This window comes from Festucalex cinctus, chromosome 15 (assembly GCF_051991245.1).
Source record: "Festucalex cinctus isolate MCC-2025b chromosome 15, RoL_Fcin_1.0, whole genome shotgun sequence".
Classification (NCBI taxonomy): domain Eukaryota; kingdom Metazoa; phylum Chordata; class Actinopteri; order Syngnathiformes; family Syngnathidae; genus Festucalex; species Festucalex cinctus.
The window spans coordinates 19,912,648-19,927,641 of NC_135425.1; the positions used below are offsets into that span (position 1 = coordinate 19,912,648).

Here is a 14,994-nt window from a genome sequence, read left to right on the forward strand (position 1 = left end):
TCCCATAAATGTATGCTCATGCTGTTGTGCGGTTACACCATGAAGGGCAGTGCATGGAATGAGAGTTCAAATGTCGTATACAGTAACGCATTTGACATTGGCCTCGTATACAGACAGCTCAGCTCTGTTTATATTTAGTGGACTGACTTCAGCCCCCCTTTTGCCGTTTGCAGCGTTGCCTATCTCAACTACGTTTGCATAGCCATCTCTATTTCACACCACTTTTCTCTTTACTTCATGCCCATTATATGTATATTCATCATCTTGAGCGCTTGTCCTCATGGTGGTGGCGACTGAGCTGGAGTCTATTCCAGGCAGAGTAAAACAGTCAACTGCAGTGCTCCTTATGTTTATTTTGTTTGTTTACAGATTCCTCCCTTCACTGGCACGTTCTGCGGTCCATAGCAGAAGTCCCCCGGTCCAAATATGTCGCAGCTGCTCCACGTGGAGATCCCAAACTTCGGAGCCACGGTGCTGGGCTCCCTGAACGAACAGCGTTTGTTGGGACACTATTGCGATGTCTCCATCCTGGTCAAAGGTGCTTTTAGTGAGAAAACTTAAGCAGAAGTAACTTTTTGTTTTGCTTTTAATGTGAATCAACAGCATATCCGTACAACATTACTCTTCCATTTTGCCTCAATCTCTTCAGTACAATTGACAGAATTCTCGTTTATTTTATTCTTGTAATTTATTACTTTGTTTTTCTAACTTTTTGGGAATAAAATGCAGCTTTAGTTATGCTTATGCTCCTAATATTGTCATTTCTAATTAAAAGTTTTTTTTTTTTTTTGTAATATTTAATTTTACAAAAAATGCCACTATTCTTATGACTTCATGACTATTCTTAATAGTTTCAGAATTTATTGTTACATATTACAAATATTTTTATAAAGGAATACAGCTTTATTCTCGTACTATGATACATTTTTTTTTAATTGCAATTTTACTGCGTTTGTTTCTCACTCTTAATATTGTCTTTTCTAATTAAAAAAATGTTTTTTTTTGGTAATATTTCATTTTACAAAAAAATGCCACTCTATTCTTATGACTTCATGACTACTTTTAATAGTTTCAGAATTTCTTAATACAACTATTTTTGGGAAGACTACAGCTTTATTCTTGTAATATGAAAGATTTTTATTTTTTAATTTTAAAATTGCAATTTTACTGTTTTTGTCAAAACACTACTTTGTGAACTAATGCGATTTTATTCTCACATTACTGAAAATTGTTCCCCCCTCATTATGTAATATTTATCTTTATTCTCGGGGGGGACATCCTGTAATACAAACGAATGGCATGGCATGTTTATGACGAAATTGTCAGCCAGCCTGATGGTCTTGTCTTCTGTATTGTTTCTAAATTCCAGGCCAAGCGTTCAAAGCCCACCGGGCAGTGTTGGCCGCCAGCAGCCTGTACTTCCGCGACCTTTTCAGCACGTCCACCAAAACCCAGTTCGAGTTGCCCTCCTCGGTCACGCCGGCCTGCTTTGAGCAGATCCTCTCCTTTTGCTATACGGGTAAGCTGACCATGGCGGCGAGTGAGCAGCTGGTGGTCATGTACACGGCGGGCTACCTGCAGATCCAGCACATCGTGGAGCGCGGCATGGACCTGATGTTCAAGGCCAACTCGCCGCACTGCGATTCACAGACGGCCGGCACCTTGGAGGAGACGGGCTCGGAGCCGCAGAGTCCGTGCAACAACGGTAACGGCCTGGCGGTGGCCGCTCTCCTGGCGAACCCGGGCTGGTCGCCGTCCCTACTCATGCCGCCGCGCAAGATTAAATTAGAGGGTGGCGAGCCCACGACGCTCACCATCGCGACCACGCAAGGCAAAATCTCCTCCTCTGAATTGGGCAGCCGGCTGGCAAGGGCCAGTTCGCTGTTCTACACCACAGCCGGAGGGGCCACCATCCCCGGCGTGCCCCCTTACCACCTGCTGGGTGCCGGGGGAGGCGGGGGAGGGGGCGGAGTGACAGGCGAGCGTTCCAGTCCGGGTGAATCCAGTTTGCCCACGACCGACAGTCCCACGTCGTACCAGAACGAGGATGAGGAGTTTGAGGAAGAGCCCTATGATGGAATGGCGGAGGACAGCTTCAGTCATCTCTATGCACGTCCGGGCAACCCCTATGGCAGTGAGTATTGTTACCTCTACCAAGAAGGGAGCTGCCGGTATTTATTTTTTTTTCTGGTGATCAACAGCAGTTCATGGTTTGCACCACTGGATATTTTTTTTGTATTGGGTTTATACAGTATACTTACTGTAAATCCGATGCATAAAGAGCGCCACAGTGGCCGATTTACTTCAACGCTCAGATAAGAAGAAAACACAACAAGCACACCCATGTCATAGCTGCTGACGGTCACTGCTCACCCCCTGGCACTCACACGTAAACTAGTTACATGAACGTTCCTGTTAATGGTCCAGAAACCAATACTTTTAGCTGTATTTAAGACCCGGTTAACTCCTGTATATCCACTATTACGGTTGATGGGTGTTATGTTATTTTATATTTAAAACAAAACAAAATGGGATGGAACAAGCAAGACTGGTGTAATTTTCAGCGATCATATCGATGATTCTGGCTCGGAAGATGAAGACTTCACCCTTGCCCCACTGTGACCAACAAGGCTCTCATAGAAGACTGTCACCTCTGACACAGCGAGTTTAAAAAAACAAAACTAAATTAAAAGTCACAGAATGTCAGTCAAAACTGTGATCAACAAGCATTATATATGGTGGGTACAACCTAAGGTAGTGGTCCCCAACCCCGAGTCCACCTGGGCCATTTAGGACCGGACCACGCAGATTTATTATTATTATTATTATTATTAGTCTTGTTATTATTATTATTATTATTTTAATTTCTTACTTTCTGCCCATACCTTCTAAACTGTCTTGTCTCAGAAAGAACTGTAAGCGTTTTAACAGCAAAATTATGTAGGCTGGACAATTAATCTGCCAGGCCATAAGGCCCATTCCCTTTATTGATATTGCCCTTTTAAAAATAATCAGTTTAAGGTCATAAATTTGCTAATAGAGGCACCATAATGCTAACAGATGTCCACATTCTCAACCTTCAACATAATTAACGATCCCAGTTTCATTTATCCATTAGCATGGTTGAAGCTTCACTCTCTTATTGTTGCCAATGTTGAAGCTTGAAACTAACCTGTTTGTATCATATTACCTCTTTTAGAAGCCTGCTTGATTGCCACTCTTTGCTGTCCAAAATGTCTCTCGCTGTTTGGTATCCACTGTCATCTATGTTTAAGCCCCAGTTAGCCTCACTGTGGTCCCGGAGACTCAGCTAGTGTGTCATCCATCAGTGGCTAATAAGACACATTCATTAGTATACAGTCTGTGTGGGCTTTGGCTAAGTGCAGTATTTTTTCTCCCGCTGACTTTGGCTCGTGCCCGACAGAGGAAATTCATTTGATGTCTGGCCAAATTTCAAAGTAAAACTCAGCATGACTTGCAGAAAGACTAGAGGTCGACGTAACCACAAATGTCAGAGATTTTTTGGGGGAATGCGGTCGCCGGTCACAGTATTTGCTGCTTGTCCAGGCATGTTTTTATTGCATTATTTAACCTTGCATAAATCATGTCTGCAGCATTTCTTGGAAAAGCAGCGGTATTGTCAAACTTTAACCTCACCTGAGGCTGTCACTCTTCCTCAGTGCCAGACAAGCCCGAGATGGCGGGTGTTCCGCTGGCCTTGGAGAACCGCAACTGCGTGCTGATCCGTCGGGATCTGGTGGCACTACCAGCCAGCCTCATCAGCCAGATTGGCTACCGATGTCACCCCAAGCTCTACACCGAGGGAGACCCTGGGGAGAAGCTGGAACTGGTTGCTGGTAGGCACTGTGGCACACACGTGCATGCTAACAGGCCGAACATGGTATCGCGAGTGATGGAGCACGTTAGCTAGTCTGGTGATGGCTTATGCAAGCTATTGCTAGCTCTTGTAAGCAGTCTCTATCTTTATTCACTGCTCCTTCTTGATAAAGAGAACTCAATTACGTGTTATGAATCCCACTTGGCAGGACGTGTCCCGCTGCAATATACTGTAGGATGAGCCCTATTGCATCCAAGCGTGAATGGCAGTATGTGACTTCAGTGCGGCGTAATTATTATCAATCCCACTGGCACTAAAACAATTGTTTTTATTTTCTATAAATGTAATACATATTTGGAATGGTCATCTTGTTTAATCTGCAACGCCGTCATTTTCTGCCTGCATGGTGCAGGGTGTGTCTCGCTGGATGCAGTAGCTAGTCATATCGCAGTGGGTTGTGTCCTGCCTAGAACTCAAGTGGGATTCATGATAACGCGCCAATACCGTCTCCCGCTGAGAGTTTGATTCAGCCACCTAGCTAGTTATTGGCTCGAGAAGCTGCTAGCATTAGCATTATACATCATCACTCCAGGCATCTTTTTGTGAAACGTCACAATCAGATGGACTCAAAGGGTGGACACCTGTCATAAAATAATTTAATTAGTCATTTGATTACAAAAAGTCAGTCAATACCGGCTCTGGCTGAGAGGAGAGTCTTCTCATGCCAGCCAGCAGGCTCGCGTGATAAGCTAACGGAAAAGTCGAAACCTTCAAAATGAGAGTAAAATGATACAAGCGTCTGACCCACATTCAGTCGTGAAGCCTTCACAGATAATAATATTTATAATAACATGAAATGCTCTTGGCTATTTGTTCAGTCATGATTAAAGCTCATGTATGCATGACCATGAAACATTTTCAACGTGACTTGTCCAGAAATGGAGCATTTTAGTTTTGACTTGACATTGTTTTCTCTGCGACATACCTCCATGTAATTTGAGAAAAGTGGTGGAATTAACTTTCCTTTTATTGCCAATTAAATGGGACCAGTGCAGATAGCTCGTGACACGTGTAAAACGCAAACATGAACAGACGACATCTTCACTCGTAACGCAGACAGATGGGCTCAAATGCACAACACCTCTCACAGACCTCCTGTTAAATTTGAAAATAGCGAGCTATAGAAGAGGAAGTTAGCAGCCTCCAAGCATTCAATAATACTGTGGAACCTTCAAAATTGATCATACAATTTATAACCTGACTAACATTTTCAAAATAAAATTTGCCTCGACTGCGATGACAAAAAACTTGGGAAGTTGAGCATGTAGTATTTTATCTAATTGAATATTTTTGTGGCCTTTGTGTTTTGTTTTGGTTTTTGGAAGGAGGTGGTGTGAAGTTACCACAAAAGTATTTACCAGTGTTAGCAAACAATAACAGTGTTACCTAGGGCTAGGTGACATGACCTTAACTTGAATTTTCTTTGACAACGTGATTAGAATGTAATGTTCACATTCACACTCACTAAATGCACCACCGTGAATTGCACCTCAGACAGAAGAATCGCTTGGCGTCGTAGCCAAAAGAGAAAACGCAACGCTTGATGAAATGACATGTTTTGCACATTTTTACCTTTTTTGTTCCTCCCGCCCAGGTACACAGGTGTTCATGACTCGAGGTCAGTTGATGAACTGTCATCTTTGCGCTGGAATCAAACACAAGGTCTTGCTGCGTCGTCTTTTAGCGACGTTCTTTGATCGGTAAGACTGCTTTGTGATCAATTCTTTAGTGTCTTGCAAAAGTCTCACGCGCACACACAAAAGCACTTTCACACGCCATCTGTGTCCACATTGTGCAATGCATTTGGGCCGTCATTGTCTGTTTGACTGTGCCTCATGGTGGCGACTGTGGTGCATTGCAGAAACACTCTCGCTAACAGCTGTGGGACTGGTATCCGCTCCTCCACCAGTGACCCTAGCAGGAAACCCTTGGACAGCAGGGTCCTCAACGCTGTCAAACGTGAGTCTTTGCTACTTAAAAACTATTGTGCCCTCATCACAAGTCAATAAGATGAAAAATATTGAAAGTATGCATTGAATTTAAAGGGCCATTCAGTGATCCCAAGTGCCAGCTAGTGGTGAACTAATAATTAATTCATTTTTAAAAATTATATGCAAAGAAAAAAAAAAGATGTATCCGTAAACATATATATTTTTTAACAGAATCGTAGGTGGAGTAATCACTAATTATATTACATGGCTACAGTCTGACCTTACGAGAGCGGCCATGTTTCGCTGCCATCTTCCTGCTACGGATGCTCAAAAGACACCTTTGCGACTGAAGTTGTGCTTGTATCGAGTGTCGGACCCAATGGGGTCAACCGCAGCTTACCTCCCACATCTGGGGCCTGCAGGTGGTCGTCACTAACTCCTGTGATTCAGGCCCGTCATTTGTCACTTTCGGCTTTGCTCTCGCAAGCTTTAGCTAGCTTTTTTTTTGTTTGTTTGTTTTTTACTAGCTCCTCCCGCTAGCTACTCTTGTTAGCCACTCAACCTATGGCTCCGGCTAACTCCCGCGAGCCGCTCTTGTTAGCTGCTCCGGCGAATTCCGGCTAGCTTGGTCATTCGGCGTCACTCACCGTCGCTCGCTGGGATGCTCATTTGCTTACGCAAAACAAGAATTGGTGGTACGCTTGCGAAATGTGGTCTCTCTGATGTGCGTGCTCCTGCCTGCTTCTATTGCTATTCTTTGACCACTAGCTGGCGCTAGGGATCACCGAATGTCCCTTTAAGACAATAAATTCAGACAATAAATAATTATTAATTTATTCCTAATATAAAATATATTTGACTTTTTTTTAATGAACTAAAAATGTTATGTTATCAATAGTAACAGGTAAGAAATATTAATACATTTGGGGTTATTTTGTTGTCCATTAATTAATTCAAATGTTTAATATACACAATTATTTCCCGTGGATGGATGGTAGAAAACTCATTTGCTGTCTGTGCTCAGGCCAGAGCCCTGTCTAATAGAAAAGAAGTGCCTTGTCACCATCATCTCAGCAATTATGAACATTTTAGTTAGGCATGAACTACAGTGAACCCCCGCATATTTGTGCTTCTGCATTCGCAAATTCACCAACTCACAAATGTTAATATTATTAACCTATCTTGTCCCCAAGCAATGATAGCATTACTTTGGCGCCATCGTGTGGCATCTTGGTGCCAAACTACACTGAGGTGAATTGAGACGCTTCATTTTGGCAAAAGTATTGCTTTGATAGCTTCTTGCCACCAAAATATGTTAGAGCGGAGTAGTTTCATTTAAATAAAGATATTGTCTTCCAGTCATCTTGTGGCAGAACCTCTTGAGGTGGGGATAAAGTACTCGCAGATTTTTGCTATTTTTGGTGAAGCTTGGTCCTTATCCTCCTCTCACATGAGGGTCATCACTATTGGCTATCATACTAGCTTAAATAATAACAACCTGACGTGACAACATCACTCATGCACTTGGTTTGGTCTGAGTGCAAAAACAGCAGATATGTGAGTTTTTCAGCAAGAAATGGAGGACAGATTCCCAAAAAAATCTATGAACGAATGTGGGAATGCCGAACTGCTGTGTGGTGCCTTGGTCGGTGCTGCTGTTTTGGTTGGCAACAGTTTGGAAGTGGTAAAGCGGCGCATCTGTGAGCATGCCCCTTTTTGTGTGTTGCAGTCTACTGTCAAAACTTCAACCCTAACTTCAAGGAGAGCGAAATGAATGTGATTGCTGCTGACATGTGCACCAACGCGCGGCGCGTCCGCAAGCGCTGGCTGCCCAAAATCAAATCCATGCTGCCCGACGGCATGGAGGTGTACCGCGCTGGCATGGCCATGGGCGCCGCCGCCCCCGTGCCCGTGGGCCTGAACCTGGGCCTGGGCGCCAACCCGCAACAAGTTGCGCTCCCCTTCGAGGCCGACTTCAAGAGCTTCGAGCAGAGGCTGTATCCCGAGCGCAAGGAACCCCTGAGGACTCATCCGGCGCTGGCCGACGGGAGCCCGGGCTCGGCGGCCGCGGCTTCCGAAGCGGAAGGCGGAGGAGGGGTCCAGGAGGAGCAGGAGGAAGATGAGGAGGACGCCGGCTTGGAGGCGGTCGACGCCTCGGCCAATTTGATCTCCAACGGCGCCGAGGCGTCCAATTGCAGCGAGGCGCCGGCAGAGCAAGAAGCTTTCGGACAAGGTCTGAGAGTAAACGGACAGTGAATGTCGTCTTGCAAACATGTCGTGAAGTTATACTTAACCTTTTGCTTGTTCTCCTCCTCTGCCATCTTTCTTCTTCTTCTTCTTCTGTGCTTCCTCTGCGGTGCAAAAAGCTTGTGATCGTACGCCAGGGGAATTTGCCACAGCGTGTGCACGCACAGAGGCGCTTTTGTGCAGCTACCCCATTGTTGACGTACAAAAAGCGCTCCAAGCAGACGCAGGCATCAGGATAACGCACTCTTCCACGCCTTTCAAGTATTCCTCAGAATTTCACCTTGACAAATAGTAATGTGACTGGCATACAAAAGCGCCTCTCTTGCCAGAGCTTGAGAGACTTTTTCCAAACAATTAAGGAATTATTTGATAGCTAGAGGTGCAATGCACGCAATGTCAAATGTTCTTTTTCGCAAATTACCTGAACTCAAGGACAGAACATTAACTTGGTGTATTGGGTGTATGGTACAGACTTTTTTTGGTAATTGTTTTCACATCACATTCAAGTTTTTAACATGGGCAAAAAAAATGCATGTTTTGTGCATTGATATGGCTGACGTTCAAATTTTTCATACTTTTTTGTACGCAAAACTTTTTTCATTTTTCCAATATTGTAACTTTTCATAGTTGTCCGTTTGCGATCTGTTTTTGTGCACTCGTCACAATTTTATTTATAATCAGATAAAACTTTTGTGTAGTTGTGCAACGTTTCCCAAAAATGTTAACTTTTGTCACTGTTAGCAGTTTTCGGGGTTTTTGGGGGTTTTTTTTGCAAAAAAATCATCACATTTTTATTATGTTAAAAATGTGCATGTTGGTTACAGTACTTCAGTGCTCACTGTTGGCCAACAATTGTAATGTTCTTCTTTGTTAGCCATTTTAAATTTTTGTGTTTGTTCTCAAAACATAGGTCAATTTTATTTGGGCCACGTTTAAATTTTGCACACTAGTCAAATTATTTCATGTTTGGCCAAAATGGTTTAATAACATATGTCTGTCTCCCAATATTTTTCATGTGGAAAACATACTATAGAGTAGATAACAAGTTTCCTTGGACCAGTTTCAGCTTATAACAATACTTGAGATCTCAACATCTCGTGTCATAGTCGGTCGGGCAGTTCCGGATTGCGTTGTAAGTTTTGCCACCTGAGGGCAAAAATGATATCTCTTTGAGATTGTTATGACACTTTCTTGAAACAGTTATATGGTACATACGGTATACATTATCACAATTACAGGATATATGGGATACAACTGTATTTTTGGTTTGTTTACACTTAGAGTGCCGTATCAATGTGACGATGCCTACGTCTGCTTTTGGACTGCGCTTCCCGACCACACACAAACACACACACACTGAATACATAAAATATAAATGCTAGACGACGCAACAAAATAAGAAAATATCTACGCACTGCAGCAATGCTTTTGTAGTCCAATAATCTTGTCTTGGGTTAAAAGAACATGCACTAAATGTTACATTGCATGCACGAGTACCGAGGACGGATGATTAACAACCGATCTATAGAGAACTGCAAGTATCAAACATGAAAATGACTGTTTAGGGATTGTTTTTAATCGTATTTTCTTACGAGCTCTTACCTCGGCGCGCTCCGTGTTGTCACTTGGGTGTGACCCAGAAGTGACTTTGTGTTTGACACAATCAACGCCTTGACGGGTTTGTGAGATGATTTTCCGAGCTAAGCCCTGTTTTACCTTCACATCCACATGGTCCTCCTTCCATCCTATCGTGAGGTTAAGGGTGGGTAAATTATTGTCGACACACAGCTAGCTTACTGCATTTGCACTCTAAAAGACTCATTTTGGGAAAGATGTGATTGAATCAGAGACTGAAACTGTTGTCCGCTGCAATGAAAATGTGTGTTTTTTAAAGGAGGGCAAGATCAAATTAAGAGTTATTTGTTTTACACATGTGCTTTTCTATTTCCATGCTATCTAATTTCAGCCTCTTTTATTTATTAATGTCCCCAATTTGTGTGAAATTGTCATTTACGCCCTCACAAAAGATTAACAGGAAAAAGTGTTTGAAAAACAACACTCATGACATTTCCCCCCGATGGAAAAAAAAGTATTGTAATACCCCGAATATGGTTTATTCAAAAAAAAAAAAAAAACAGACGTGCCATTGGAATGGTTATTTGGAGGCGAGCTTTAAGATGGTCCTGCACATGGAGTACAGGGTTGTAATTGCACTATAGATGATAATGTAAATGATGTTTACAGTGTCTTATTTTAGTTTTTGTTTTTTGTTTTGTTTTTTTGTTTACGTGACACTTAGAACAGGGCTAGCAAAGACTAGAATGGCTGAGAGGCTCGGATGAATGTAAACGTTAGCTCTGCTTTAGCAAATGTTCCTGAACGGTCTTCCATTAGACGTAAACGTCGGCCTCTTTCCCCCACCCGATAAAATTTGAACGAGGTGCTCCTGAAATGAGCTGATATAGCTGCAGTCAACAATTTAGAATATCATGGGAAATCTCATTTATTTCAGTACTGTGATTCAATTCAAAATGTGAAATTCACACACCCATAAGTGTGAGTTTGGAGGGGTGTTCATCTGTGTGTCCTGTGATTGGCTAGTGACCAGTTGAGAGTATACCCTGCCTACTAGGGATGTAACGATAAGCGCAATATTGTGATATTGTGATACTAAAACTGCCACAATATTGCCGTCGTCATGTTCACGATATTTAAATGCAACACACCTGTTAAAAAAGTCTGGTTGATTTCCATTTGTGCAGTTCAAGCACTCTCTGGTGGCTAAATTTTATTTTTTTATTTTTTATTTTTAGTGCAATTTAATTTTCATTAGGGATGTTTTGGCCCTTCTATGTTTAAAATCTACACTAATTGTCAGATGAAGGGGAACATAATATGCCTGTGAAGCAAGTCAATATGTGGAGGAACTCAATGTGTGCGTGCATTAACAACATAATAATAATAATAATAATAATAATAATAATAATAATATCAAAAGCACAATATTGTGCTTTTTTTTTTAAGTATGGGCTATTTATTTTTATTTTTTTTACAATATTGTGACCTTTTTTAACTATCGCCAACCTCCCCACAATATCGTGAGAATTACCGTATCGTGAGCTTCATATCGCGATACTATCGTATTGTGACATTTGGATATCGTTACATCCCTACTGCCTATCGCCCAAAGACAGCTGGGATAGGCTCCAGCACCACCGAGATCCTAGCGAGGATACGCGGTACCGATGGTGGATGATTTTATGATAATGGTGGTTATACAAAACCCCCAAATTCAACATTTCATGCAATTATAAAATTACATAAACTATTAAAAACATTTTTGAGGAATTGTCATTCTGAAATGTATTACCTACCAAAGTGTTTTTTTTTGTTTTTGTTTTTTTAATCTAAACTCTTGAGTTTAAATTGTTCTAATGAACTGCTGAAATAAATGACCTTTTCCACCATAGTCTAAATTGAGCTGCACCTGCATATTTACTCAAATAATGGCCTCACCTTGAATTAGCCGAACTCAGTCGCCCTCTTGGTGCATAGCCCCAAAAAACTTCTCAACAAAAGACTTAACAGCCATGCACTATGAGTGCAAGCTTCAAAACCAAAAACAGTATCTGGTGCGATGTTTTCTCAGCAGACCGCGACAATTGCTTTCAACACATTCAATTGTAACCTCTCCCATTCGATGTTGGTGCCGTTTATACAGAACAGCAGCAAAGCTTATTATGGCTGATACTACCTCTAAAGGCGGAAAATTTCAAGGTTGACTTGGGCCCTCTTATTCCTAGTTGGTTCCACTCATACTAATAAAGAAACAGGAAAAAAAAGGACTGCTTTTGCAGGCAATGTCAGGTGCCGTTTTGACAGATACTACCTCTAAAGGTGGTTGTCCCCACCCAAAACACAAAAAGATGTTTTTATTTTTATTTTATTTTTATTTTTTTAAGGCAGTGTTAAAGGGGCTTTTTTAACACAGGTGCACTCCCGCCCCACTAAGGCTCTACTACCTCCAAACGCGGAACCACCACCTCATTCCATGTTGGTTCCCTTCATACAGAACATAGAAATGGGAAAAAATAACTTTTACAGTCAATGTAAATAGGTCTTTACAGATCTGGTGGCAACCCGCCTCTGTTACTACCTCCAAAGGCGGGAATGCAGGTCATCGTATTCCATGTCAGTTGCGGTCATACTGAACAAAGTAATTGATAAAAGGCTATTACTGCTTTTACAGGTTCCATTCCACCACTATTATCGATCTGTTACTACCTCCATAGTCGGAAAATTGTCAGGTTGATGTCAGTCTCCTGGTCAATTCTCTTCATACTGAATTAAAAAAAAAAAATAGATAGAAGAAAGTTGACTGTTGTAGGCTGCGTAAAAGGGGTTACACACATATGTGCTTGTTACGCCTGTTAGTTCTGCTACTACCTCTAAATGTGGAAAAAAAACCGGGTCTTCAACTCCCTTTTTTGTTTCGCTCTTCTGTATAAACTGCACCAGCACAGAAAAAAAAAATGTTTGCCGCTTTAGGCAGTGTAAAATGAGCTGCCTTCCAAGTTGACAATTTGCCCTGTTGACTTGGCTCCCCCTCACATTTAGTAAACAAACAAAAAGTTGTAACAATACTTTACTCCATTGATCTATTTCGATTTATACCCTAGAGTAAATAAACACACTTGGCCACTATTTGAGGAAATACTGCATGTAGTCCACTTGGAATTGCCTGTTAATAATTGAAATGAATAATCATTTTTATTTAGTTGAAAGTTGGGAGCCATCTATTAGTTTAGTTCATTTTCATACACCACACGTTGTTTTAGTGAATGATCAAACTAAGTAAGATAATTGAGTAATATATAGAAATGCTACACTGTGGTAAAGGAGTGTGAAGCTGTGCCTTAGACTGTGACCATGTGGGCGTCAATGATGCACACTAAGACTGTATGACTGAATTAAATGCATTTTTTCTTTATTTTAACTTTTTTACTAAAGCTGTAAATGTGCTCAACCTGACCTCTTTTTTTAAATTTTTTTTTTTTTTTTTAATTTTTTTTTTTTTTTTTTACCCAACATGATATTAATAACACTCAATTTTCTTTTATATATATATATATATATATATATATATATATATTTTTTTTTTAGGAGAAAATAATCACCTGAAGAGTGGTCATCAATAAAACAGCTGTGATACCACTTAACTATATGGCATTATGAAATGGTTATTAATTTGTTAGACCATTTTAAATGGGAACCTTTGAGAATAAACATTTGAAACATATTGCAAATTTTTATATTTATGAGAAATCAAAATGTTCCTTAGGATTTCGTGTTTTTTTTGTTTGTTGTTTTTTTAATACGAATAAAATTCCAATTTGCATTTGAAGTATCTAATACTAAAAATGTGTCAAAATAATTGAAATCATTTTGACTTCATGCCTTGAAATCTTAGTGAAATATAACCCACATATACTGTACTGTAAATCATTCATGCGTGTATTGTAAAGTGGTATCCAGTCGAGATCACCCTTTAAAAAAAACACCGTTTAAAAATCACGTTTCCTCACTTTTGTTGTTATAATAACCCAAGAATGTCATGCCAAATTTGTACGGACTGAAAGAGAAAGAAAGCACTGAAAGATGATTTCCCAGCCCACTTCAAAAGTACTCATTTTCCTCCCTTTCCCCTTCTGAAGACTTCACACTCACTCGTTCATTGATAAAACAAAAGGGCGGTCGGTATAAGGCGTCAAAAAAAACAACGTTGTTATGCAAAAAGAGGGAGCGCTTGTACCATCCAAAATGCATGCCATTCAAAGCTAACCCGATGAAACCTCTCTGACCTTTTATGCACCGTGTATTAACGCTACTTTAAACACGACTGTGAAGTGTCGCAAGCAAGCTGGCTGGCTTCTCTTCTTCTTCTTTTCTTGTCACAGCAAACACTTTGTCGGGCCTTTTTAGTGAATGTTTTTGTGTACAGCGAGAAGCGAGCGTGTGGGGAATATATGTCGAATAAACTCCCCGGTGGTGCATTTGAAACTTCAGCAGACTTTTGAGGAGGAAAAAAAAAAAAAAGAAAAGAAAAGAAAATGCACTAAAATGTTTGAATGTGTATGTGTTTGTTCTTGAACCAGCACTTTAGAGTGATTTCAAGCAGGATTTCCCAAACCAGTTTGAGACGCACTTCTTCCCGGGGACCACTGTTGACATATCGCTGACAGGAACTCAATTTTAAATGCCATCACATTATATGCAGGATACCTTTTTATAGCGGCTTGAGACATTTAGGGCTAAATTTAATTGACCCTGATTTAGGGTCTGCTTATGAAGAAATTGTTTATTAATAGGTTATTTTTTTTAAGGGTTGTGAAATTCCGCTCTAAAAATACTTGGGCCAGAAATAACCCAATATGGGTTAAAAAAAAAAAAAAAAAAAAAAAAAAAAAAGGGGTTATTCACTTAACCCTAAAAATTTGTGTTAAATGAATAACCCAGAAACCAAAGCAACCCAATTTTTGGATTGTTTTGTGGGACCCAACTCAAAAAGGTGGGTCCATTTTGACCCATATTGGGTTATTATTATTATTATTATTATTATTATTTTTAACTCAACTGTTCAAGGAATCGATGAGTAATATATTTGCCATATAGGTGATGAATAAACACTCCAATATTTACACGGGACTTCAGGTTTGGCAATTCTGGTTCAGGGTCCACTTAGTGCTTACAAAATAAATAAATAGATCAATCATGTAAAATCATAAAAACGCATTCCTTAAAACAAGGGCCCAGGAATTGTCTCAGTAGGAAGCGTTCTTTTGAATTGTATGGCAATTTATAGAAGTAACTATACACTCTATGTTATAATTATAAAGAAAATATGTTTATAAAATATGC

At 40.6% G+C, this 14,994-nt stretch overlaps 1 protein-coding gene across 4 annotated transcripts in view; it reads left to right on the top strand.

Moving 5' to 3' along the window:
* The window catches only part of nacc2 (NACC family member 2), a 45,008-nt gene extending 31,911 nt beyond the window's left edge, over nt 1-13,097 (top strand). For 3 of the 4 annotated variants that reach the window (XM_077497584.1, XM_077497583.1, XM_077497585.1), the window contains 6 exons: nt 370-538; nt 1,370-2,134; nt 3,681-3,857; nt 5,493-5,598; nt 5,760-5,857; nt 7,559-13,097. In XM_077497584.1, the coding sequence (XP_077353710.1) occupies nt 427-538; nt 1,370-2,134; nt 3,681-3,857; nt 5,493-5,598; nt 5,760-5,857; nt 7,559-8,085 (1,785 nt within the window). In that variant the 5' untranslated portion in view covers nt 370-426 and the 3' untranslated portion in view covers nt 8,086-13,097. Of the gene's footprint in view, nt 1-369; nt 539-1,369; nt 2,135-3,680; nt 3,858-5,492; nt 5,599-5,759; nt 5,858-7,558 lie in introns of those variants that run through there. The other variant, XM_077497586.1, reaches the window with a different exon arrangement.
* Nucleotides 13,098-14,994: the final 1,897 nt, after the last annotated feature.